The sequence below is a fragment of the Somniosus microcephalus genome, chromosome 2 (assembly GCF_052327205.1).
Source record: "Somniosus microcephalus isolate GS21.2 chromosome 2, FLI_Smic_1.0, whole genome shotgun sequence".
Taxonomy (NCBI): Eukaryota; Metazoa; Chordata; class Chondrichthyes; order Squaliformes; family Somniosidae; genus Somniosus; species Somniosus microcephalus.
The window spans coordinates 140,448,810-140,473,717 of NC_140988.1; the positions used below are offsets into that span (position 1 = coordinate 140,448,810).

Here is a 24,908-nt window from a genome sequence, read left to right on the forward strand (position 1 = left end):
TGTGGCGCTGCGGCACGTTGCGCTGCGATATTCAGTTTCAGCGCCCTAAGAGGGATGCGGAGCACCTTGAGCCTCGCCCCGTGTCCCTCGAGGAGCAATGAAACTGAACATCTGACGATCGCTAAAGCCTCGAACGCTGCGCTAAATCCTGCGCTCAGGCGACTTTTGCGCCACTTTGGCGCCCCAACCCAATTTCTAGGCCAATTAGTTTTCTATTCTGTTATACTGTTAATGTCCAGAGTAGCAGCATGAAATCAACATTTTGGTGCATGTTATTACTAGGCAGAATTGTCACACCCTATCAATCACATCTCAAGTTTGGTCATTCATTCCCCACACTGGCAAAAGGGGCTGTCCAAAATGGTAATTGCATTCACAGCTGTGCATATATATTCTGGAGGCGGGAGGTCCTGTCTATGTTTTTCTAATACAATACAAGATATTGGTAGCAGTGCATTCTGATAGCTTCAGCTGCTGGAGCCTCATGGCGTGTGATGGAACACTTTCGGAGTACGGAAATCAGTTGATTTTCTTTGGGAAGAATCTGAATACCTGCTCGATTATTGGCTGCCCGCCCAAGTAACACAACATGGTAAAAGAGAGGATGTTGGTGCCTTTAAATAAATGAGAAAGCAAGAGTGGTGTAGCAAAACCAAAGAGACAGAAAGAGTTAGAAAAAGATGGACGGGAAGAAAAAGAGACTGAGGGAGAGTGGAGTTGGACCCTGCTGTATTCTAAGAATGAGAAGTCAGAGAAGAGAGAGACAGCATCGAGGAGAGAAAATAATCAGTGTCTACATTAAAGTAAAAGCAACCGGGAGAGAAAAAGAAAACAAAGCGAGTCTCTCGAGAGACAACATCACAGAAAGCAGCTGGTAAACAGTTCTATTCTTTTAGTGAGTATCTTTTTTTGTTTTTATGAATAAAGATTTAATTGCTCTCATATTGTTCAAAATAATGCACTCAAATCTAAATGGATGTTTTTGTGTCATTTAACTTAAGAAGTTTACGTGCTTCAATGAAAGGAAACTAGCCAGTTAGGACCCTGTAATAATGCTGCTTTGACACATCTTATGAACTTACATTGGCACAGAGCCAGCATAAATGGTGAACTTTATATTCATTCAACCGTGGAGTGCGTCAAGCTTAGTCAAAAGGGCCACTTAAAATATTGTAAATTCTGTTTCACAGACTCAGTTATAGACGTCCTGTTAAGTAGCATGATCAGAAAATATAGTAAAGTGTTTTATACTGGGGTGGGGTGAGCAGGGCGTGCAACAAACAATCACAATAACTAGAACTTTCTTCAGGGAGGCGGGTTGGGTGCGGGTGGGGTGGGGGGGTGGGGAGTGGTGGTATGAGGCGCGTGGCTGGCTTTACCAGCAGGGCCTAATTTGAATATGAGGCCTCTGTTTCCTGCCTGCAGCCAGCCAGCTTGAGAGGTCGGTCCGGAGGAGGGATTGTGGGTGGGGAGTCGGCAAACAGCGGTGGGTGGGTCGGTAATCAGAAGGGGGTCGGCAGTTGGCAGAAGGGGTGTCGGCAATCAGGAGGGGGTGAAGAGAGGATTGGCGGGTGGGGGAGTGTTGCAGGATTGGTAGGGGATTGGGGGGCGCGGTCGGGGAACTGCAGGCGACGGGAGGTGGTCGGGGACCACGGTGGGGTAGGGTGATCGGGGATCGGCATGCAAGCGGGGATCGTGGGGGGGGGGAGTCGGCCAGGGATCGGGGGTGAGGGGGTGCGGAGGATCGGGGCTGGCCACCAGTTTGATTGTGGCTGGCCTCATCATCATTGTTGTGGGGGGAGGCCTGGGAATGAGATTGGAGGCCTCGTGGGGGGAGTCTCCGATTGCGGGGGGTGGGTATGGTCGGGACCCTGGATCCAGGAGGTAGGTATAAATCCACTTACCTCCTGGATGCAGCAGTCCCCGCCTCTGTTTAACTGCCGGGTTTCATGAATTGTGTGAAACCCGTCCACAGGCAGTTAATCACAAAATGAACAGGGAAAAAGAGGCTTCCAGCCTCATTATAATATTTAAATTGAGGTAATGACCCCTGGGAGCGGGTTGGTCGCCTGCCTCCCACCTCCGGCAAAACCAGAAGTGGGCAGGTTGGAGGCGGGATCAGGTCGGAAATCTCATTTTTAACAATTTAACCACCCCCACGCCCCAAAAACCCCTTTTTTTAGGGGAAAATTCTGGCCAATGTAGCAGCAAACAGTGGCAGATTTAAAGCATATGTACTTGAATCCTGGTGGCAGCTTTGACCAACCCAGTTGTTGCTGGCAGCTCACACACTCAAATAAATGAATTGACGGTTGACAAATCTGTCACACTTAATATGGAAAGGATGGACATAAAGCAGAAATATCAATTTAGAAGTGTTAGTTATGAATAAAATAAATAAAATGCACATTCAAATGAATGAACCATTGGTTGACTTGTCAATGGCTTAAAGGATTTTGAAGCATAAAAGAACACAAAGATGTAGTGTTAGATCTTTGGACATTGGAACAAGGTAGGGTGCTGCCACATTTTTTAGCCAGATTAAAATTGTCGAACCAAGAAACTCAGCAGTTTCAGTGATTCTCAGAGAAAAAAGAAAGTCATGCTCTAGATCTTTTGGATTAAACACCACTCACTAGCTCTGACATCTCCATTGATCCATGGGTCAGTCTGAGTCAACAATGTTCCTGATGTGGGTGAATAACTTGAGCCACAGTAAGTGTTATGACAAAGCATTTAACAATTTGGCTGGTTCGATCTATAAATTAACCTAGTTTTTCAGATTTTTGTGCTGCTGTCATATTCTTGCTGATTTATAAATATAATAAAGAACAGATTGGAAGAGCTTTTACAAGTATGTAAAAAGGAAGAGAGTAGCAAAAGGAAGGTTGGTCCCTTAGAGGTTGAGACAGGTGAAATTATAATGGGGAATAAGGAAATGGCAGAGACTTCAAACAAATTTTGTATCTGTCTTCACAGTAGAAGACACAAAAAGCATACCAAAAATAGTAGAGAACCAAGGGGCAAATAAGAGTGAGGAACTTAAAGTAACTACAGTTAGCCTGATATCAGTGGTCGGGAAAATGCTGGAATCCATTGTTAAGGAAGTGGTAACAGGGCACTTAGAAAATCGTAATATGATTAGGCAGAGTCAACATGGTTTTATGAAAGGGAAATCATGTTTAACAAATTTACAGGAAACTCTTTGGTATCTGGCACCGACGGGACTGGTGTGTTGCCGGTTTATTAAAAATTCCGGATGACGGAGAGGGTTATCTACCGAGGCTATTTTTAACAAATAAAAATAAAAAAATCAAGAAATGTGCAGTATACAGTAATTGGGTACTACAGAATGTTGTGTTAAATGGATGGCGGAAGATGCTTGATTAAGTACAGTACTGTCAGTTGAGGGTAATCCATAACTCTTTAATTACTTAACAGTAAAACAAAACTTATAAACGACTGTACAGTACAGTATAAAGTATGGTGGCTGACTGTACACTTATTCCAAGTCAACTGGTTCATCAGGAATATCCATGTCAGCTGGGTCATCAAGATCATGCATTTCAACAGATTCTTCAGGCACTTCCACTGCTCCAACTCTTTTGGAAGCTTTCTTAAACATGTGTCTGCTTGCTTAGTGGACTCTTGCCTTTGTAGAAAGGTGGAATGCAGAATATGGAGGTGCATAACTTCTTGGGCAGAATAGCAAGAATGGCTTTCAGCAAATTTGAGTAATGAAACAAAATCTTCTGCAGCTTTAGCCCAAGAAATCTTGTTCTCTTCAGAAATCTCATCCTCTTCACTTTTCATCTCACTTTTCTTTCTTTGGATTCAAAACATTCTCCATTATTTCATCATCACTTAGCATATGCACAACAGCAACTTCTCTATCTGCATCAACCCACTGCTCAATATCACTTTCACTGAGGTGACATAGAGGGTTTGCTGGGCCTACATTTTTCACCATGCCAGCCACTTCCATTACTGTAGTCCTCTTGGGACGAACATTGAACCCATGAAATTCCTCCTCTGAAGAAGAACCTTCAGCAAACATTACAGAAGGCCACAATTTGCACCAGGCTTGTCTCAAAGTGTGACCTTTCACGTTAGCCATCCCTCAGAGAAAGCACACTTGTCAGTGAGCTCCATCTTTGTGTTGAAATCCTTCGCTTTTTCGATTAGCATGGGTCCGGAAATCGGAACACCCTCTGAACGCTTAAGAGAAAACTACTCATAAAGCACAGTATCCAGCTCTTCAAGCTTAGGCTTACGAAGCGTACACCGTTTCTCTATACTCTGAGATGTCTCCGAGCTTGAATAAAACTTGAGCAGCTTATCCTTCTGCGATTTGATGTAGAACTGATTTTGAATTCATTCATAATGTTGATACGCTTCTCTCCCCTTTCTAGTCATTGGCATATATCGATTTTCTGTTTTAAAGTTAACACCACTCTCTTCCTTTTGCTTGGACCAACTTTTGGGATTTCCATAATGCAATCCAATGACTACCAGCAGCGTGAGAGACAGACAGTACTGTACCCCTGTAAAATGGCGTATCAGAAGAGACTACTGGCAGCGTGGGAGAGTCAGACTCCTGATACAGGGTTTTTGAGGTGCTCCGACTTCCGATAGCGCCAAGAGGCCAAGTCGTGGCAGTTTGGAGAACTACCCCCACTGACTAACTCGGCCACCGCTGGAGACTCGGAATCGGCAACATTGCCGGTTATTGAGGTGTTTTCGGAGCGAGAATTTTGCCGGTTAATAGAGAATTCCGGATATTTAGGTGCCGTTTAAACGAGAGTTTCCTGTATTAGAGTTTTTTGAGGATGTAACTAGCAGGGTAGATAAAGGAGAACCAGTGGATCTAGTATATTTGGATTTCTAAAAGGCATTCGATAAGGTGCCACATAAAAGGCTGCTACGCAAAATAAGAACTCATGGGGTTGGGGTAATATATTAGCATGGATAGAGGATTGGTGAATGGACAGAAAACAGAATAGGGATAAACGGGTCATTTTACGGTTGGCAGACTGTAACTAGCAGGGTACCGCAAGGATCAGTGTTTGGGCCTCTGCTATTTACAATCTATATTAATGACTTAGATGAAGGGACTGAGTGCAATATATCCAAGTTTGCTGATGAAACAAAGCTGGGTGGGAAAGTAAGCTCTGAGGAGGACACAAAGAGCCTGCAAAGGGATATAGACAGGTTAAGTGAGTGGACAATAAGGTGGCAGATGGAATATAATGTGGGGAAATGTGAGGTTATTCACTTTGGTAGGAAGAATAGAAAAACAGGATATTTTTTAAATGGTGAGAAACGATTAAATGTTGGTGTTCAGAGAGATTTAGGTGTCCTCGTGCAGGAAACACAGAAATTTAGCAAACAGGTACAGCAAGCAATTAAGAAGGCAAATGGCATGTTGGCCTTTATTGCAAGGGGGTTGAAGTACAAGCGTAAGGAAGTCTTACTACAATTGTACAGGGCTTTGGTGAGACCACACCTGGAGTACTGTGTACAGTTTTGGTCTCCTTATCTGAGAAAGGACATACCTACCTTGGAGGCGGTGCGACGAAGGTTCGCTAGATTGATCCCTGGGATGAGAGGGTTGTCCCACGAGGAGAGATTGGGTCGATTGGGCTTATACTCTCTGGAGCTTAGAAGAATGAGAGGTGATCTCATTGAAACCTATCAGATTCTGCGGGGGATTGACAGGGTAGATGCTGAGAGGTTGTTTCTCCTGGCTGGAGAGTCTGGAACTGGGGGCATAGTCTCGCAATAAGGGGTCGGCCTTTTAAGACTGAGATGTGGAGAAATTTCTTCACTCAGAGGGTTGTGAATCTTTGGAAGGGTTGTGGATGCTGAGTCATTGAGTATATTCAAGGCTGAGATAGATAGATTTTTGGACTCTAGGGGAATCAAGGGGTATGGAGATCGGATGGGAAAGTGGAGCTGAGGCTGAAGATCGGCCATGACCTTATTGAATGGCAGAGCAGGCTCGAGGGGCCGTATGGCCTACTCCTGCTCCTGCTTTTTATGTTCTTATAAGTGTTTTATTTTGGTTCATGTGTGTGGGCTCAGGTGAGGTCCGAATCTGATCATTTGGTTTGGTGGTGGTAATGTTCATTGGTAGCTTCATTGCCAATAGCTCTGCTGATAGATTTTATTATTTAACAACAATTATGGAAAATTGTTAACAGAAAAAAAGGAAAATACTTGCATTTATATAATCCCTTCTTATATTGAGGTCTATCAAAGCATTTCACGCAATTTATTACTTTTGAAGTGTAGTAACTGTTGATATGTTTGTGAAAGTGGCAGACATTTTTGCAGCAGCAACCTCTCACAAAAGCAATGAAGTGAATGATCAGTTAATCTGTTTTTGGTGCTGTTTGTTGAAGAAGGAATATTAGTCATGTCACCTGGAGAACTCTGTCCCTCTTTGAATAATAACGTGGGATCTTTCACATCTACTTGAACCACCGGAACAGGCAAATAGGACCTCAGTTTAATGTGTTAACTGAAGGATGGAATATTGCTTTCAGCCGCAATAATAAACTTATCATTTTATACTGCTTCCTTCAACTCCACTGTCTGAATGTCAGTTCAGCTCAGTCAGCAGTGCTCTTGTCTTTGAGTCCATAGATTGTGGTTTCAAACCCCACAACAGGACCTGAGCACATAATCTAGGCTACACTCCAGTATGGAACTGAGGGAGTGCAACAATGCCAGATGTGCCATTCCTCAGCTAAGATGTCCAAGGTACCATCTGCCAGTTCAAGTGGATGTTAAAAATCCACTGACACTGTTCAGTGAAAGTAACTGAATCACTGGTCTCATTAAAACAGTTCTCTCTCACCCAGTACCACCATAAAAACAGATAGGCTGGCCATTTGCTATTTGTAGAATCCTGCATAATTACACAGAAGCAAAATTAATCTCACAATCAGCAACATGCTATTCTTTCAACTGCTTTAAAAATAATCAAGAACCTGAAAAGTTATATTCCTTTTCTGAATTTTTTAACTGAGGCTTTATTGAATGTAATGTGCATGCTTCTTTGCTCCACAGAATCTTGACTTAGTGCCGCAGTATGGAAACAGGCACTTGAAGGAGGGGAATTCACAGTATATTAGCTTATCTAAAATTTAATGTTTTAGGTTGGGAAGCAAGACATATCTCTACTTCTATCACACTTCACTCTAGTGTTATATACCTCAATGTGCCCTCTCCAGACGCAACCCATGCTTGGAAGGACAAATTTTATAATTGTGTTATTGAGTGTTTTCCATAATTCAAGTGGACATACTATTAAAATTTCACAGAATAAACAGTATGCTTTAGTGACAACAATATTTTAGTGACAACAATATTTTTTTAACCTTTACAAATCTCTTCTTCAATGTGAATCTGTATTAAGTTCATCAAATCACATTTACATTCAGAAAAGAGGTTTTGCAGCTTATTATATTGAAATCTACAAATTAAAATGTAGTCTTAGAGCAGTCATCTTAAGAGTCATAAATCTATAAACTTAAATTTGTGCAATATTCAATTTGAAAAAAAAATATGATTTATATGCGTTGCATTACTCACATAATATTGGAATTCTCTCAGCATCTATAGCTCCAGGGATCAGTTAAAAATGAATTTTTTGTCAGATTTCATTTGCTATTAGGAATGAGTAGTATTTCCATTTCCATGGAGATGACAACAAAAATGCCAAGATAAATGGAGCTTCTTTCAAACTAGCCCTCTATGAATACACCACCTTAGTTGAAATTTTGACTTAAAACTTTAGCTCCTGGAACCAAAAGGTTGAGGAGTTCCTCCTTTTAATACTCAGACGTATGAAGCTCCAAGCAGTACATAACAGCCCCTGAAATACTCAGTGTAGCACTTGTGATATACCACCTTCCACAACATAATGCACTAAATATCAGGTTCCTTGAGACCTGAGGTGCAATGCAGGAATAAATGGAGCAGAAGGGGCCCAGTGGGAGTGGAAAATCAAGTGGGATCTGTAAACACCAGATCTTAATGCTGAAGATATTCTGATGGCAATTCTTGCTGGGGTCTGTGCTGGGTGAAAGTACCAAATTTCCCAGAGAAGGCCTGCGATATGACAAGGCGGCAGACCTAGAGGGATAGCTTCACCCAGCGGAACTCCTACTGTTACACCATGCATACACAGTTTTAATGGATTCTTAGATGTGTCATTAGACTAGAAATCTCAAGAAGCAGAGCATCTGGGAAAATACTGACTTAAGAATCTGGCTTCTCTGACAAGGTCCTTGGTTAGAGCAGAAGCAGACTCAAAAAAATATAGGGGAATCAAAGTAAAGAAAAATAAGGTTTATGAAACTTTATGCTACCATCAAATTCAGAAGATTTATTTTCAATTATTTACTGACACCTTATAGGTGTATCTTGCCAAATTAGTATCATATTTTAGGTCCAGTATTGTATATGCAATCAATTTGTCTCAAATGTGTTATCTATACCAAAATAAAATTGGAGCATGTAAGGTTGGTGTGAGGAGAGAATACAGCAGTTCGTGAAAAAACACTTCTGGAGGTACATCTTTGTTGTAAATTAGAAATTACCTTAGATTCAGGATGAAATTATATTATAGTTACAAATCCTTTGCACATAATATTTATGAGCAAAATAGTAATTGCCACTGTATTTCCAGCATCTTTTAACCCTATAGATATTCTGGGTGCTGCCAGACTCTGGCTGAAGACTGGCATCTGTAATGGTGGGCCTCAGGAGGAGGCGGCATCACTTCCTGCGTCCTAGCATTAGTTCATATTCAGCGTTGTTTCATATGTATGCTACAGACTACAAAGAATTGTCAACTATTAAGGAGAAGATGATGTAAATACTGCAGGCAAATTAAATATAAAAATGCATAATAAGCCAGCTTCAGATTTGTGTGCTATCAACAAGTGCTTCAGCATGTTCGTCGAGTGCCAGTTGAACTGAGTGCTGCTTACCTTTTGTCTTTCAGACGCATACTGGAGAGAAGGAGAAGATTTGTCCATATTGTGGACAGAAATTTGCCAGCAATGGAACCTTACGTGTGCACATTCGAAGCCACACAGGTACATATTGAGCATTATTGGGGAGATTCACTCAGATTAGTTGGTCTTTTCTTCAAAGAATGAGGGCACAGTATGCTGCTGCTTTGATATGCTGACCTATAGAATGTGGGGCCATAAGCTTGCAGCAAGTTGCAAACAACCAACCTTGTATTTCCAACCTTGGTTGCACCATTATGGAGAAGTGGCAAGTGGAAATCAGATGCATCTTATTAGCAGTGACGGAAAGCCATGCTGATCTGAATCTGCTGCTATCAGCTGGGTGGCGAATCCCATTGCCAGCGTCCTGGTAACAGTCAGCACGTTTGACTAATATGTTGAAACAGTTAAAAACAAAAACTAACAGAATTTGTGTAAGTGTGTGTGTGAGTATATGGTATAACTAGCTGAAGTGCCCGGCAGTGCCGAGGCTTTTTCGAGGGCATGTTGTTGTTGGAAGAGAGAGAGAGAGAGCGACTGGGGGGAAGAGAGAGAGCGACTGGGGGGAAGAGAGAGAGCGACTGGGGGGAAGAGAGGGAGGAGAGGGGTGGGGGGAAGAGAGGGAGGGGAGGGGGGAGGGAGGGGAGGGGAGGGGAAGGGAGGGCAGGGGGGATGGGAGGGGGAGGGGAAGGGAGGGCGGGGGGGATGGGAGGGGGAGGGCGGGGAAGGGAGGGAGGGGGAGGGCGGGGAAGGGAGGGCGGGGGGAGGGGAGGGGGGAAGGAAGGGAGGGAGGGGGGAAGGGAGGGCAGGGGGGAGGGGAGGGAGGGGAAGGGAGGGCGGGGAAGGGAGGGCGGGGAGGAAGGGAGGGAGGGGGGGGAGGAAGGGAGGGAGGGGGGAAGGGAGGGCAGGGGGAGGGAGGGCGGGGGGGAAGGGCGGGGGAGGGGAGGGGAGGGGGGGATGGAGGGCGGGGGGGAGGGAGGGCGGCGGGCGCCCCCCCCGAGGGTCGCGGCCCCCAAGGGTCGCGACCCCCCCCCCCGGAGGTGAAGACCGCCGATTGCGCGCGCAGCAGGAGCTGAGACGCGGCGTCTCTCTCGGCCGGCGGGCCCGGTTGCCAGGGCAACCGTGATGCTGACCAAGCCAGAGAGAGAGACGCCGCGTCTCAGCTGCTCCTGCTGCGCGCGCGGCCCCCCCCCCGAGGGTCACGGCCCCCCCCCCGAGGGTCGCGGCCCCCCCCCCCCGAGGGTCGCGGCCGCCCCCCTCCCCCCGAGGTGAAGACCGCCGATTGCGCCCGTTGCCAGGGTAACGCTGGACGCTCAGCAAGCCCCGGCAGAGAGAGACGTCTCAGCTCCTGCTGCGCGCGCACCCTAGCGGCGCTGGGCTGAGGCTCGGCCCTCCAGCCTTCGAGTGGGGCCGGGAGGTGCCTAGCTCGGGCGTGGGTGCGGAGGAGACGCCGAGGCTTCTAGGCCTACCTGGAAAAACGGGGAAAGGTAGGAAAATTAATGAGATTAGATAAGTTAATTACTTTCTAAATCATTTTTTTAAAAAACAATATGTGTTTTAAAAGCAACGTTTTTTTTAAGACGCAGAAAGCGGGAAAAAGAAAGGAAAAGTTTGGAATCAAGATGGCGGCGACTCACCTCGGTTCAGAACGATATAGCCCGGCCACACGCGCTCCGATTGGCCCGGCGGCACACGCCAGCAACCCGGCGTACGATTGGTCGAGCTCGAGGTCACTCTGTCGCTAATGAGCAGATAATGAGATGCTAATGAGCGGAATGTTGAAGGTTTTTGGGATACCACGGGCGCAATTTTAGCCCGGCCGAAACGTAAATACGCTTAAAACCGTCTCGGAAGCGTAAGCTTTCTTTGGAGGTAACGCGCGCGTAGGTACGCCCTGTAACTTTCGAGTGCATACCCGCAACGCACACGCGATGACAGACAGACAGATAGACAGATAGACAGATAGACAGACAGAAAGACAGAAAGACAGATAGACAGATAGACAGAAAGACAGAATGACAGAAGTACCGATTTATATATATAGACTAGCTGAAGTGCCCGGCGGAGCCGAGGCTTTTTCGAGGGAATGTTGTTGTTGGAAGAGAGAGAGAGAGCGAGTGGAGGGAAGAGAGAGCGACTGGGGGGAAGAGAGAGAGCGACTGGGGGGAAGAGAGAGAGCGACTGGGGGGAAGAGAGAGCGCGACTGGGGGGAAGAGAGAGCGCGACTGGGGGGAAGAGAGGGGGAGGGAATAGGGGGAGGGGGGGAGGGAAGAGGGGGAGGGGGGGAGGGAAGAGGGGGAGGGGAGGGGGGAGGGAGGGGAAGGGAGGGCGGGGAGGGGGGGAAGGGAGGGCGGGGAGGGGGGGAGGAAGGGAGGGAGGAGGGGAAAGGGCGGGGGGGGAGGGCGGGGAAGGGAGGGAGGGCGGGGAAGGGAGGGCGGGGGGGAGGAAGGGAGGGGGGAGGGAGGGCGGGGGGGGAAGGGCAGGGGGAAGGGAGGGGGGAGGGCGGGGAGGGGGGAAAAGGTAGGGGGAAGGGAGGGCGGGGGGCGCCCCCCCCCCGAGGGTCGCGGCCCCCCCCCCCCCGAGGTGAAGACCGCCGATTGCGCGCCAGCAGGAGCTGAGACGCGGCGTCTCTCTTGGCCGGTAGGCCCGGTTGCCAGGGCAACCGTGACGCTGACCAAGCCAGAGAGAGAGACGGCGCGTCTCAGCTGCTCCTGCTGCGCGCGCGGCACCCCCCCCCGAGGGTCGCGGCCGCCCCCCCCCCGAGGTGAAGACCGCCGATTGCGCGCACAGCAGGAGCTGAGACGCGGCGTCTCTCTCGGCCGGTGGGCCCGGTTGCCAGGGCAACCGTGACGCTGACCAAGCCAGAGAGAGAGACGCCGCGTCTCAGCTGCTCCTGCTGCGCGCGCGGCACCCCCCCCCACCGAGGGTCGCGGCCCCCCCCCCCGAGGGTCGCGCCCCCCCCCCCCCCGAGGGTCGCGGCCCCCCCCCCCCCCAGGTGAAGACCGCCGATTGCGGCTGTGCGAGACGTCCGGCGGGCCCGATTGCCAGGGTAACGCTGGACGCTCAGCAAGCCCCGCCCCCCGGCCGAGCCAGAGACGTCTCAGCTCCTGCTGCGCACGCACCCTAGCGGCGCTGGGCTGAGGCTCGGCCCTCCAGCCTTCGAGTGGGGCTGGGAGGTGCCTAGCTCGGGCGTGGGTGCGGAGGAGACGCCGAGGCTTCTAGGCCTACCTGGAAAAACGGGAAAGGTAGGAAAATTAATGAGATTAGATAAGTTAATTACTTTCTAAATCATTTTTTTTTAAAACAATATGTGTTTTAAAAGCAACGTTTTTTTTTAAGACGCAGAAAGCGGGAAAAAGAAAGGAAAAGTTTGGAATCAAGATGGCGGCGACTCACCTCGGTTCAGAACGATAAAGCCCGGCCACACGCGCACCGATTGGCCCGGCGGCACACGCCAGCAACCCGGCGTACGATTGGTCGAGCTCGAGGTCACTCTGTCGCTAATGAGCGGATAATGAGATGCTAATGAGCGGAACATTGAAGGTTTTTGGGATACCGCGGGCGGGATTTTAGCCCGGCCGAAACGTAAATACGCTTAAAACCGTCTCGGAAGCGTAAGCTTTCTTTGGAGGTAACGCGCGCGTAGGTACGCCCTGTAACTTTCGAGTGCATACCCGCAACGCACACGCGATGACAGACAGACAGATAGACAGATAGACAGACAGACAGATAGACAGATAGACAGAATGACAGAAGTACCGATTTATATATATAGATATAAATCTGGAGAAGTGTGTGGGACAATAAGACCGAAAAGTGAGAATATGTTTTCTTAATTTAATGTGAGGGGAAAATGATCTGCTATATTTCTTGGATGCAGTACTTCATTTAATCAGTAAATTTAGGATTACTACTTTGCTTTGATTTGGTCAAATTGAAAATGGAATATGGTAGGGGTTTACTAACATAAGAACATAAGAAGTAGGAGCAGGAGTAGGCCACACGGCCCCTCGGGCCTGCTCCGCCATTCAATAGGATCATGGCTGATCCGAACCTAGACTCACGTCCACTTCCCTGCCCGCTCCCCGTAACCCCTAATTCCCTTATCAGCTAGGAAACTGTCAATCTCCGTTTTAAATTTATTTAATGTCGCAGCTTCCACAGCTCTCTGAGGTAGCAAATTCCATAGATTTACTACCCATTGAGTGAAGAAGTTTCTCCTTATCTCAGTTTTGAAAGGGCAGCCCCTTATTCTAAGATTATGCCCCCTAGTTCTAGTCTCACCCATCAGTGGAACCATCCTCACCGCATCCACCCAATCAAGCCCCCTCACAATCTTATATGTTTCGATAAGATCGCCTCTCATTCTTCCGAATTCCAATGAGTAGAGGCCCAACCTACTCAACCTTTCCTCATAAGTCAACCCCCTCATCTCCGGAATCAACCGATTGAACCTTCTCTGAACTGCCTCGAGAGCAAGTATATCTTTTCTTAAATATGGAAACCAAAACTGTACGCAGTATTCCAGGTGTGGCCTCACCAGTACCCTGTATAACTGAAGCAAGACTTCCCTGCTTTTATACTCCATCCCCCTTGCAATAAAAGCCAAGATTCCATTGGCCTTCCTGATCATCTGCTGTACCTGCATACTAACCTTCTGTGTTTCATGCACCAGGACCCCCAGATCCCCCTGTACTGTAGCACTTTGCAGTTTCTCTCCATTTAGATAATAACTTGCTCTTTGATTTTTTCTGCCAAAGTGCATAACCTCACACTTTCCAACATTATATTCCATCTGCCAAATTTCTGCCCACTCACTTAGCCTGTCTATGTCCTTTTGCAGGTTTTTTATGTCCTCCTCACTCACTGCTTTCCCTCCCATCTTTGTATCGTCGGCAAACTTGGATATGTTGCACTTGGTCCCTTCCTCCAAATCGTTAATATAGATTGTAAAGAGTTGGGGTCCCAGCACTGACCCATGCGGAACACCGCTAGTTACTGATTGCCAACCTGAGAATGAACCATTTATCCTAACTCTCTGTTTTCTGTTAGATAGCCAATCTTCCACCCATGCCAGTATATTACCCTCAATCCCGTGATTTTTTATCTTGTGCAATAATCTTTTGTGTGGCACCTTGTCAAATGCCTTTTGGAAGTCCAAATACACCATATCCACTGGTTCCCCTTTATCCACCCTGTTTGTTACGTCCTCAAAGAATTCGAGCAAATTTGTCAGACATGACTTCCCCTTCATAAAACCATGCTGACTCTGTCCGATTAAATTATGCTTATCCAAATGTCCTGTTACTGCTTCCTTAATAATGGACTCCAACATTTTACCAACCACAGATGTTAGGCTAACTGGTCTATAGTTTCCAGCTTTTTGTCTACTTCCCTTCTTAAATAAGGGCGTTACATTAGCAGTTTTCCAATCTGCTGGGACCTTTCCTGAATCCAGGGAGTTTTGGAAAATTACCACCAATGCATCCGCAATCCCTACCGCTACTTCTCTCAAGACCCTAGGATGTAAGCCATCAGGTCCAGGGGATTTATCCGCCTTTAGTCCCATTATATTACCGAGTACCACCTCCTTAGTGATTTTAATCGTGTTTAGCCCCTCCCCCCCCATAGCCCCCTGTTTGTCCAGTGTTGGGATATTTTTAGTGTCCTCTACTGTAAAGACTGATACAAAATATTTGTTCAGCGTTTTTGCCATCTCCATGTTCCCCACCACTAATTTCCTGGTCTCGTCCTCTAAGGGACCAACATTCACTTTAGCCACCCTTTTTCTTTTTATATAACTGTAGAAACTCTTGCTATCTGTTTTTATATTTTTTGCTAGTTTACTTTCATAATCTATCTTCCCTTTCTTAATTAATCTTTTAGTTATTCTTTGCTGGCTTTTAAATGCTTCCCAATCTTCTATCCTCCCACTAGATTTGGCTACTTTATATGCCCTTGTTTTCAGTCGGATACTATCCTTTATTACTTTACTTAGCCACGGATGGCTGTCTTTTCTTTTCGCGCCCCTTTTTCCTCAGTGGAATATATTTTTCTTGAAAGTTGTGAAATATCTCCTTGAATGTACACCACTGCTCATGTACTGTCTTACACCTTTATCTATTTTCCCAGTCCACTTTAGTCAACTCTGCTCTCATACCTTCATAGTCTCCTTTATTTAAGCTTAGTACGCTGGTTTGAGATCCAACTCTCTCACCCTCAAACTGAATTTGGAATTCAACCATGGTATGGTCATTCATTCCAAGGGGATCCTTTACTAGGACATTTTTTATTAATCCTGTCTCATTACACAGGACCAGATCTAAGATTGCCTGCCCCCTGGTTGGTTCAGTAACATACTGCTCAAGGAACCTGTCCCTAATGCACTCTATGAACTCTTCCTCAAGGCTGCCCTGCCCAATTTGATTTGTCCAGTCAATATGAAAGTTAAAATCCCCCATGATTATAGCTGTTCCCTTATTACAAGCCCCAACTATTTCCTGATTTATACTCCGACCAATAGAGTTGCAACTGTTAGGAGGCCTATAGACTACACCCACTAGTGACTTTTTCCCCTTATTATTCCTTATCTCCACCCAAACTGTTTCACTATCCTGATCCTTTGACCCAATATCATTTCTCACTATTGCAGTGATTCCATCCTTTATTAACATAGCCACCCCACCTCCCTTTCCTTCCTGTCTGTCCTTCCTAATTGTCAAATACCCCTGGATGTTCAGTTCCCAGTCATGGTCGCCTTGCAGCCATGTTTCTATAATGGCCACCAGATCATACCCATCAACCTAGCATTAAAGACCCAGTTTATTTCACTGCAGTTGTGTGCATCACTTCCAGTGTTCAACACTCCAGTGTACTCACTAAAGAACAATGGGCTGGATTTTCTGGGGGGTCAGTGGCGTGATGGGTGTTGGGTTGGGTGGGAAAGTGTTTTTTTTCCCCAGCGGGTCAGGACCCTACTGTGAACCTGCTGCCGTGCACCTTTCCCCGATGTCGAGTCTGTCAGCGCTGAGCAGACCCGACATGCAGCGGCGGGGGACCCAATTCAGGTAATTATGACCTTGATTAGAGATGATTAAGAACACATTTGAGCTCACCTTTTGAATTTACGTGCTCGCCCACAGGGTCCTCGCTGCTCGGGGATCACATCTGTTTAGCTGAGGCAGGAGTTCAGTGGCCGTTGAATCAGCTGTTGATTTGACAGCTTCAAATATCAAGTAAAAGCTCCCACCTTACAGAGATATCTTCCCTCAGCCACAAGCTCTTCCTTACTGCATTTCAACAACAGATTCACCTAGCTACAAGTCTTTACATAAGTCTCCATCCAGTCTGACCTCATTACCTCTCCCACCATTGACAGATTACTTCTGTCATCTCTACTTCACCTGCCATCTATTTCATCAGCATGGGTGCCATTTATACTGTCTCACCTTGGTCCTCAGAATCCCATCGTGATCAGCCCCAACACCAGCAGCACCAGCAACAACACCATCCTTCTCCGCAATCACTTGATGCTGCACAGGACACACGGCATCGGCACCGAGCACATTGCTGCCAGGGATGGCCTCACCATGGCCAGATTGACTTCACTTTACACTGTACACTCAGGCTGCCACATGATGCACCAGGTTGGCACAACCCCACACCAACACCATAAAGAATCCCTATAATGCCCAAGCCATTCCTTTCACACTCATCAGCATTGCGGGAGGTAACGTTATGTCTCACCATTCACTGCAACTCACTAAGCCACTTCCAAAGGTGCACACAAATCTGTCCAAAAACGCAGTGTTGAAAATAAAGGTTTCAATGTTTGACACCACATTAACAGAAACTACATGAACATTGCATAACACACCCACATGCCTACCCTTGTGTGTTGTTAGTTGGTATGATTGCTCTAGGATGAGGGTGAGTGTAAGGGGTGGCTAATGAGATGGGGATTTGATAACATAGATAGAGAGGGATGGTTGGAGGCGCAAGGTAAGTTGGTGTGAGTAAGGATGTGCAGGAGTAGGGTAGGGAAGGCAGAGTGATGGGGATGTGATGAGAGGCACAGCAGGATGAGGTTGAGTGTGATCTACTGAGATCATTGAAACGTTTGCAGCACTGCACTCGGGTCCTCCTGACCACATTCCTGCTCGTGTCCTCCTCTGCAATGTGCAACCAGGCTGTGTTCATCCCCTGGGGAGGTCCCTTCCGCCCATGGGAAGGGAAGAGAAGCTCCCTGCGTGCTGTGACTCCCTCCATAAGCATATGGTGGGAGTCATGGGAGAGCCTGGGTGCAGCCCTGCACCTCAATGCTGTAGAACACTGACAGCACAACTGTCAAAATAAAGTTGGTCATGGTCCCTTTAAGGAAATCGGCTGATGATGCGTCATCAAATGATGTCACCAGACCCGCTTCCTCTAATTGGCCGGCAAACGAGCTGGGCAGGCTTAACAAGCCCAATCAAAGTAAATTCATTTCCGAGGCCGGGATGGAGAAAGCAGCGGGGTCGGGACCCACCACTGACGTCGCCCCCTATGGACCCGCCGAGGTCAGCAAAATCGTGGCCTATGAGTTTTTTTTGCATACTCAGGTAGGTCACTAGGATAAAATCTTTGCAGAAACAAAGGCCCTAATAATGTGGAGGCGGGGCACGCGGGGAATATCCGGCAAGGTCGGAGGCGGGGAGGCCCTGCTGATCTTAACGCCAGGCCCTTTTTTAAATAATCTGTTGCAAACTCAGGACCGACAGCCAGCCAGATCGACTGCACACAAGTGACAGGAGGCCACAGCCGGGGACCTGTGGGGATAGTCCCCTGCAGTTAGTAGGGGGGGAAAGCACGGGGCCACTATCGGGAGTGGGTGAGCATTTCAGAGATCTGAACTGCGATCGGCCGCGGTACAATCTGGGGGAAGTGGGGAGGCTGAGAGTTCGGGTCTTTGATCTGGAGGAGGGGGGAGAGGCTGAGAGGTCAAGCCAGGATCTGGGGATTGGGAAGACTGAGAGGTCAGGACCTGGGGCGGGGGAGTCTGAGAGTTGGGGGCCGGGATCAAGGGGAAGGGGAGACTGTGAGGTCGGGATCTGGGGAGGCAAGAGGAGGGAGGCTGCGAGGACGCAGCACAACCTGGGGGAAAGGGGAGGCTGAGAGTTCGGAGCCATGATCTAGTGGAGGGCGGGAAGCTGAGAGGTTGGGGCCAGGATGAGAGGGAGAGGGGATGCTGAAAGGTCGGGATCAGAGTGGGGGGGAGGCTGAAAGGTCGGGATCAGAGTGGGGGGAAGGCTGAAAGGTCGGGATCAGAGTTGGGGGAGTCTGTGAGGTGGGGATCAGAATGGGGGGAGGCTGTGAGGTGGGGATCAGAGTGGGGGGAGGCTGTGAGGTGGGGATCAGAGTGGGGGGAGGCTGTGAGGTGGGGATCAGTGGGGGGAGGCTGTGAGGTGGGGATCAGTGGGGGGAGCCTGTGAAGTGAGGATCAGAGTGGGGGGAGGCTGTGAGGTGGGGATCAGAGTGGGGGGAGTCTGTGAGGTGGGGAGTCTGTGAGGTGAGGATCAGAGTGGGGGGAGTCTGTGAGGTGGGGATCAGAGTGGGGGGAGTCTGTGAGGTGAGGATCAGAGTGGGGGGAGTCTGTGAGGTGGGGATCAGAGTGGGGGGAGTCTGTGAGGTGGGGATCAGAGTGGGGGGAGTCTGTGAGGTGGGGATCAGAGTGGGGGGAGTCTGTGAGGTGGGGATTAGAGTGGGAGGCTGAGAAATCAGCTTCTTTTTGAGGCCAAGAGGAGCACTCCTGGCCCACAAGAAAATCTGAAAAATAAATTTAAGACTTCACTTCTGGGCTTGTTCTGGCCCGGGATCCAGCAGGTTTTACCTGACAGGAAAGCCGGCACCCTCCCCCAACCCCTCCCCCTGCCCCGCTCAGGTCTCAGGTTGAAATTGCAGATCGGGTCCCGATGACATCATGAGACCTGATCTGCATATTTAAAACAGGACCCCACTTCCTTCCTGCTCACCTGTTCAAAAGAGCAGGTTAATATGGGGACACACAAGGAAGGAAGCGGAATCAATGGGGGTAAGTGACTCCCTGTTTTAACTGACCGCCCCTCCCCCCCCTGCCCTCCACCCAGTTTCCGCCAGGTGCGAGCTGATAAAATTTGGGCCAAAGCATCTTAAGGCAAATGCTGACTGTAAGCAACTGTCTCTGAAGTAAGTGTACTTTCTGGAGGTTGGGTATGGATCAAACACCTTGGCCAGAATTTTGCCTACCTGGGCAGGTCCGCTGCGGGCAGTGTCCATGGCGGGTCGCGACCCCACTGCTGACCCCATCCCGCTGTTGAAAATGAACTTACCTTAATGGGGCTTTGTGATAAATCCATGTAGTGAGACAAGGACTCGAAGAGGTGAGGTATTAGAATTAACACGAGTACTTTATTAAACGACTGCGAAACAACCAGGCAGGCTTGCATCCAGGCATTGCACCTTTGCTGACCTGCAGGAAGCCAACCTCTGACCTTAACAGGAAGCAAACCTCTGACCTTAGCAGTAGCATTGGCTACAGCACCACCTGGTGGATAACCTTAATCATAACATCCCAGATTACTATATCCCTCCTCCCTTAAGATTTCAGTATGAATTTCTTAACAAACAACCATTCCTGAGGGTCACATAAGGAGTCTCCATTCATCATGTTCCATACTTGACGAATCTAACAGTTCAGTATCAATCTCTCTGGTGGCTTGCGAGCCCTTTGTGAACGTCTTAACAGTAAAGTCCCTGCTTGCTTGTGGTGAAGCCACCAGCTGCTCCTGAGCAGTGCTCAGAGTATCTGACTCTGCAACGATGGTTTCCTCTTGACGAATAGGTTCCTGTGGAATTGTCTCCGTCCCTGGTGGTGGCACCACAGATGCACTTGGATAACTGGGGGCAACCCTGTCTTCAGTCATTGCATCTGGAACCTTCATTTCAATTTCCCCTTGTCTGGGAAGTATCTGACCTACATGTCTGCGTACTACCCTACCATCTCCCAACATGACCTTGTATGATACTGGACCTGTCATTGAGTCTATGAAGCCAGGAATCCACTTTGGTCCATAACTGAAATTCCTGGTAAGGACCGCATCTCCTTCTCCAAAACGTCGGCTCTTTGTTCTTTTGTCATGGTTCTCTTTTTGTTTGTTTTGTCTGTTTCCCATTTTCCTTTTTAGGTCTGGGTGGACAAGGTCAAGAGTGGAGCGTAGTCTACGCAGCAGAGAGTCCTGTGGTGGATTGAGGTGTTATTCTGTAGCTGAACAGAACCCGTGACACTTTGACTGCTAAACTCCCTTCTACACTTTTTTTCATCATCTCCTTAAATGTTTGTACGGCTCTCTCTGCAAGTCCATTCGAGGACGGATGATATGGAGCCGAGGTCACCTGCACTATGCCATTTTTTCTCAAAAACTCTTTTGTCTCTGTACTCACAAAACAAGTGGCATTGTCACTCACCACGATCTCTGGTAGCCCTTGATTACTGAAGCTCCAACGCAGGCAGTCTATAATAGTAGTGGCGGAAGCAGAATTTACAGGATAAACATCCATCCATTTGGAATGTGCATCAATGATTATGAGGAACATCATCCCCATGAATGGACCCGCATAATCTAAGTGCAATCTTCTCCATGGTTTATCCGGCCACTCCCAGGGGTGGAGAGGAGCCGCTGCTGGTGCCTTCCGGTGTTCCTGACAAGTGCTGCATGTCTTGACTAGATTTTCTATCTCCTCATCTAGCTTTGGCCACCACAAGTAACTCCTAGCCAAGGCTTTCATACGCGAGACCCCAGGCTGACACTGATGTAGTTGCTCTAGGATAGACTGTCGTGCTGGCTGTGGAATAATCACTCGTGCTCCCCACAACACGCAACCATCCTGCACACTCAGCTCTGTTTTCCTGACACTAGGGTGTGAAGTCAGCCCCCTCCGGATGCTGTGGCCATCCCCTCGCCTCATATTCTCGAACTCTAGACAGTACTGGATCTTTACCTGTCCATGTTCTTACTTGCTCTGCAGTCACAAGTGCCGTGTCAGTGTCCTCCAACATCAAAACTCTGTCCTCTGGAGCTGCACGGATAGGTGGGCCTGGCAGTGGAAGACGGCTCAAGGCATCTGCGTTCCCATGGTACTTGCCCGCCTTGTAGACGATGACATACTCATAAGCCCTCAACGTCACTGCCCACCTCTGGATCCGGGGTGACACCATCTGTGGAACTGCTTTCATTTCATTGAAAAGAGAGAGAAGAGGTTTATGATCGGTGCATATGGTGAACTTCCTGCCATATATGTACTTGTGGAACCTCTGTAACCCAAACATTACTACTAACCCCTCTTTGTCTAACTGGGAATAGTTTTTTTCCGCTGGTGTTAGAGTTCGGGACATAAACCCTATTGGTCTTTCAGTTCCATCTTCCATGCAGTGTGAAAGAACTGCCCCCACCCCGTAAGGTGAAGCATCACAAGAGAGAATGATGTCTTTCTCTGCATTGTAGTGAACCAGCACATCCGACGACAGCATCAGTTTCTTGGACTGTTCAAATGAAACCCCCTGGTCCTCTCCCCACTGCCACTGTGTCCCCTTGCACAGTAGTTTGTGAAGAGGTGCTAACACAGTTGACAAGTTTGGTAAAAACCTGTTACAATAGTTCAGCAGTCCCAGGTAAGCTTTTAACTCAGCCACATTTGTAGGAGCTGGGGCGTCCTGCAGTGCTTGTACCTTCTCCTTGAGTGGATGGAGCCCGGTGGCGTCCACTCTGTGACCCAGGAACACTGCCTCATTCCCCAGGAAAGTGCACTTACTCCTCTTGAGCCGGAACCCTGCCCTCTCCAATCTCTGTAGTACCTCTCTCAGAGTGCTCAGATGCTCCTGGTCGGTTCTTCCCGTCACCAGAATGTCATCCAGATAGATGGAAACATGTGGAATTCCTTGTAGTACACCTTCGATTGTCCTCTGGAAGATAGCTGGACTAGATGAGACACCAAACGGTAAGCGGTTATATGTAAACAAGCCCTTGTGTGTATTTATGGTGACATACTTCTTTGATTCCTCATCTAGTGTAATCTGCAAGTAGGCATGACTCATTTCCAACTTTGTGAATTTCTTTCCTCCAGCCAAGTTTGCAAAGAGATCCTCTGTTTTGGGAATCTGATACTGCTCTAGTTTGGACACCCGATTGACTGTCAATTTATAGTCTCCACAGAGTCTTACCGAATTGTCCGGTTTTAAAACAGGTACTATGGGAGCTGCCCATTCCGAACATTTCACTGGCTCCAGAATGTTCTCTCTCAATAGACGGTCAAGCTCAGCCTCTACCTTTGACTTCATGGCATAAGGCACAGGTCGTTGTTTAAAAAACCTTGGCGGTGCCTCCTTGTCTACATAAATCTTAGCTGGGTGGCCATTAAATGTGCCAAGTTCCTCCTTGAACACATTCTCATGTTCACTCAACACTTCTTGCAAAGTCAACTGTTTGCCCGCATCTATTTGATGTACTGCTCCCCAGCCTAATTTAAGTTCTTTTATCCAGCCCCGACCTAACAGGTTTGGTCCGGTACCCAATACTATAACTACAGGTAGCTGTTCCACTGTGTCCCTGTGTTGCACAGTTACATTAGCTGTACCTAATGTCGCTACTCGTTCACCTGTATATGTTTTAAGATGCAGGGAGCAAGGCTTTAACTCTGGAACTTTTGCACGGTTCCACAATTTTGAGTACTCTGCCTTCTTCATTATGGTCACGCCGCACCCTGTATCCACTTCAAAGTTCACCTTAGAGTCATTTACTGTCAGTTGCAATGCGATAGGAGCCACTTTTGGAATGTTCTCTAACATGCTATACATTATGAACATGTCCTCTTCTTCCTCAGCTTCCCCGCCGATGTGGTGTGCTCCATGTTTTTTCACTTCTCTCCCTTGGTTTTGCTGTCCTCCCCCTTTTTGTTTGGATTCCTCCACAGGTGATTTTGCCCTGCAAGCTCGTTTTATGAGTCCTTGTTTCCCACACTTGTAGCACTTTTCCTCCAGAAACCGGCATTCACTCGCCAGGTGATTGTCCTTGCATCTATAACATGCCTTCATATGCTCACGTTGTGGTTTCTGACGCATGTTCAACTTGTGCACAACAACCTGACCTGCAACTTGCGTAGCATTAGCCCTGTCTGAACCCTGTATTTCTTTTACATCTCGGTTCGCTGTCTCTATGGCTTGAGGAAGTTCCAATGCTTTTTCATAAGTAAGCCCAGTCTTGGTGTACTGGCCGCGCTAGATGTGCTCCTATCTAGTTATCCAGCAAGTTAAACACTCTATTCAAAATAATTCTTCTGAAGCCGTTTGCTGTTTGAAGCCTTTACTCGAACAAATTTGTGAAACTGTAAACAAAGACAAAGTATGTTTTGTACATAAACTGAGTACTATGCATTCGATATTACATAAGATATAAACATATTTACAACAGTAGAATAGACTAATTGTATAACTATCAAATATTAACCTTTTATAAACATAGTATTATCAAAATATTACTCTGACAACGTTGCTATTATGCTAAGGAACAAAGATACTCACAGATATTGCGCTTGGCCTAACATATGAAATCAGATTACATTGGATTGTGAATGGAACCTCTCATGGCAGATTCTCCATTACTCAAGTCAGGTTCTTCCTAGCAAAACTGCTTCCTGGGGTCAACAGGAAGAAAGGTAGGAAGGTCAAATGACCTCGCTCAGGAAGAAAGGAACAAAGGTCAAATGACCTCACACAGGAAGAAAGATCAGATGACCTTTCCAACATACAAACTGTTAACACAATAACCACCACCAGAGCGTGCTATCTGCACACATAAAATGTTCATTGGTCCAGAACACTCCCCGTCTGGGGTCGTTAACGACTCCACATAGTCCAAACTCTATTTGTCACTGGAGTCCTCTGGCGACAAAAGAAGAACCAACTCAGAGACGGTCTGTCGATGTCGATGATAGGATGCAGCTTCCGTAGACTGCTGTGAGGGGGTAGGTTGCGTTCTGCTACGCACAGTTCCAACCTGGGTATCGTGAGGTCTGGCTGGAGCGCCAACTTGCCTCTATCAAAGACGAAGCCGATTTTGCTTTGTCCTTCTTGAGTGGTGACCCTCAGATAAGCCACACTTGCAATGGCCTTAGCGGATGCGTCTGCAAAGACACAAAGCTCATTGAATTGGGCATTCAAGGGAGAGAAAGACGAATAGCAGCGAGGTATTCGGATCGCCTGTAAGTCTTGGAGTGAGTCTCTCCATCTGTCCCACTCTGCTTCCATCTCTTCAGGGAGAGGTGAATCCCACTCTTCAGCGCGTGTGGAGAGTTCCCTGAGGAGCAGCCTGCCTTGTATGGTGACAGGGGCTAAGAAGCCGAGAGGGTCATATAGGCTGTTGACTGTAGAGAACACTCCTCTATGTGTGAAGGGTTTCTTGGCGTCTAGGACTTGGAACGTGAACGTGTCTGTTGCTATGTTCCACGACACCCCTAGGCTACGCTGTAGTGGGAGGTCATCAGTGAAGAGGTCTAGGTCCTTGACGTCCTTAGCACGAGCTTCAGGGGGGAATGCCTCCATCACTGCTGATCTGTTAGGGGCTATCTTATGCAGCCTGAGGTTGGATAGTGCAAGTAGTTCCTGGGCTCGTCCGAGGGTACTGATGGCCTCTGCTTTGGTCGGGAATGACTTCAGTGCGTCGTCGACGTAGAACTCTCGTTCGATGAACCCTCTCACATCACTGCCAAAGTCGTCGTCTTCTTCCTTGGCAGCCCTCCTTAGTCCGTATATGGCGACAGCAGGGGATGGGCTATTCCCAAAGACATGGACACGCATTCTGTAGTCCACAGTGT

At 47.7% G+C, this 24,908-nt stretch overlaps 1 protein-coding gene across 7 annotated transcripts in view; it reads left to right on the forward strand.

Moving 5' to 3' along the window:
- The window catches only part of prdm5 (PR domain containing 5), a 473,803-nt gene that overhangs the window by 281,258 nt on the left and 167,637 nt on the right, over window positions 1–24,908 (forward strand). For all 7 annotated transcript variants that reach the window (XM_085963116.1, XM_085963128.1, XM_085963123.1 and 4 more), the window contains one exon: window positions 9,017–9,110. In XM_085963116.1, the coding sequence (XP_085819242.1) occupies window positions 9,017–9,110 (94 nt within the window). The remainder of the gene's footprint in view (window positions 1–9,016; window positions 9,111–24,908) is intronic.